The 2,178-nt window shown below is 34.5% G+C and overlaps 1 protein-coding gene across 1 annotated transcript in view; it reads right to left on the reverse strand.

Annotated features, from left to right (window-relative positions):
* Positions 1–2,172, reverse strand: part of LOC108166436 (uridine-cytidine kinase-like 1) — a 3,450-nt gene extending 1,278 nt beyond the window's left edge. Inside the window, exons 1-2 of the mRNA XM_017305806.1 lie at positions 2,088–2,172; positions 804–960 (exon numbers count right to left, since the gene is read on the reverse strand). Coding sequence (XP_017161295.1) covers positions 804–960; positions 2,088–2,144 — 214 coding nt within the window. The 5' untranslated portion in view covers positions 2,145–2,172. The remainder of the gene's footprint in view (positions 1–803; positions 961–2,087) is intronic.
* Positions 2,173–2,178: the final 6 nt, after the last annotated feature.

Raw genomic sequence — 2,178 nt, forward strand, 5'->3', positions numbered from 1 at the left:
ATGGAGGTCTATAATGTGACTCAGACTGAAACTTTATTTAAATCTAATAAAAAACAGCAGCTTTGTTAACAAACGTCACATTTGATATCTTAGCAACGTTTTTATTTTGAGCTCATCCTTTTTTATCATGCAGTTCTTCTAAAAGATATTTAGTTTCACCAAGTATAGCATTTGAGGTTGCTAATGGTAACTGATATGAATAAAAGTTTTTCTTTTTTGTTGTTATTGTCATTTTGAGATAGTGTTAAGGTAAACAATACTTTATATTTGGATCTTGAACATACATTATGTGTTGCTGCTTCTTTATCTTTTAKTTACAGGATCTGAGGTGAGCACTTAAAAAATTTACTCAAGTAAGAGTAAAAAAATAATTGGTAAAAAGTCTGACTAACTGATCAAATGATCAATTAATATTTAARAAGTATATCTTCAGATTAACCAAAATATACATATTTAAATTWAAATTTTGSTATTTTAAGGACTAAAAGGACAATAATTCATAAAAGTAACACAAAATTACAAAATTTGAAAAACTTTWAAAAAACTTATGAAACTTCAGCAACAACTGCAGGTGTGTGTCTGTGCCTGGTAAACTTCTGGTTAAAACATGTTTGTTTTTCATTCAGTGGATAGAAAATCCAGAGATTTTACTCACATAAGAGCAAAAATACTTCATAATGAAATTACTCAAATAAAAGTACATCTTTTCAAAAAAAGTTACTGATGTAGTTGAGTAAAAGTAACTAGTTAYRTCTCTGTTAAAAAGTGGATGAACTGAAACTTAAATGTACGTGGCTGCTTACCGATACCAGGAATGACGTGGAAGGATTCGTCCAGGTCCTTGTCCACAGCCGTGGTGATGATCTTGACCTTTGGGAAGGCGTAGGCCACAGAGTGCACTCCCAGTTCAGCCATCAGCAGCGACACCAGCATGATCTTTTCTTCCTGAACCTCATGATCCTGCTCAGACACACACACCAGAGGGACAGCGGTCAGTGGCTTATGCAGTCATCTTTTTTAAAACATTATACTAATCAAACTTACTAACTAACAATGCAAATCGATTAATAGTTTATTATATTAAAATGAGTTTCACTCGATATGCTTAGACCTTCTTTTAGTATTGTCGTTTGGCCGCCATCCAGCAGAGGGCGCCGCTGGTCATTCTGAGCCCTTAATATAGAAACAAAGATGGCGGCGGGGATATAGCACAACTGGAAAGAGAAACGGTCTAACGGTCCGGTGTGGGGTGGAAAATGCACTTTATGGTGTTACGTTTTTAAATATAAATTCTCTACAAAATCATTAAGTTGATATCTTACTAGCGCTTATTCAGTCRAGCTACTTCAACTTTATTAATCAAATATTATAAATRCGCTACAAAGACGARAATGTGGTTACAGAAAAGCAGAAGACGCAGAAAAAACGTAAATATGGGGGAAACATGATGATTTCGAGGGCTGTCGTGAGTTAATTCATATAATGGAAAGAAGCTTTTACACTCCTTCAAGAGCAACCAGAGACGGTACTTCTGTATGAACATCTCTCTGTTTCACATATTATTTTCATCGTTCATTTCTCTATTCTGTCACCTAAGAGATTTTTAAATATGTATAGGTTTAATAATGTGGAAAAACGCCACAAATTTCTATTTATTCAATCAATATTAAATAGAGATGATGGCACAAAAATAATGTTAAAATTTAAAGAATATTTGTTTTAATTCAGCATTTTTATGGAAAATGTATCCCTTTGTTATCAAATTCAGTTRGCACTGTTGATAGGAGATAAAACTTAGGTTTCTAAGAAAATGGTCGTTTATGAATTAATAATTAGTCGATTGTAAGATAGATGACATGAGATCATTTCAGATTTAAAAAAATGGAGAATACATTTTTATATTATTCTCAGAAATCTAGAAAAAAACGAAATTTCAGAGTTTGAAGAAGTTGAAATGAACCATCATTCGATTGATAASCTCAATCAACTTTAGATGATCTCYTTAATCGATAACTTTCATCCCTACCGCCAACCAAACACAGACGAGCGTGTTGAGTGCGGTTGACTCGTAGCTAGTCTCCACCCACCAGCAGAACCCGGACCGCCATCATGGCTGCGGCGCCGGTGGAGACGGTGCTGTCCATCAGGATGACGTGATCCTCGCTGATGTCTTTGGGC

Source organism: Poecilia reticulata, linkage group LG7, assembly GCF_000633615.1.
Source record: "Poecilia reticulata strain Guanapo linkage group LG7, Guppy_female_1.0+MT, whole genome shotgun sequence".
Classification (NCBI taxonomy): Eukaryota; Metazoa; Chordata; class Actinopteri; order Cyprinodontiformes; family Poeciliidae; genus Poecilia; species Poecilia reticulata.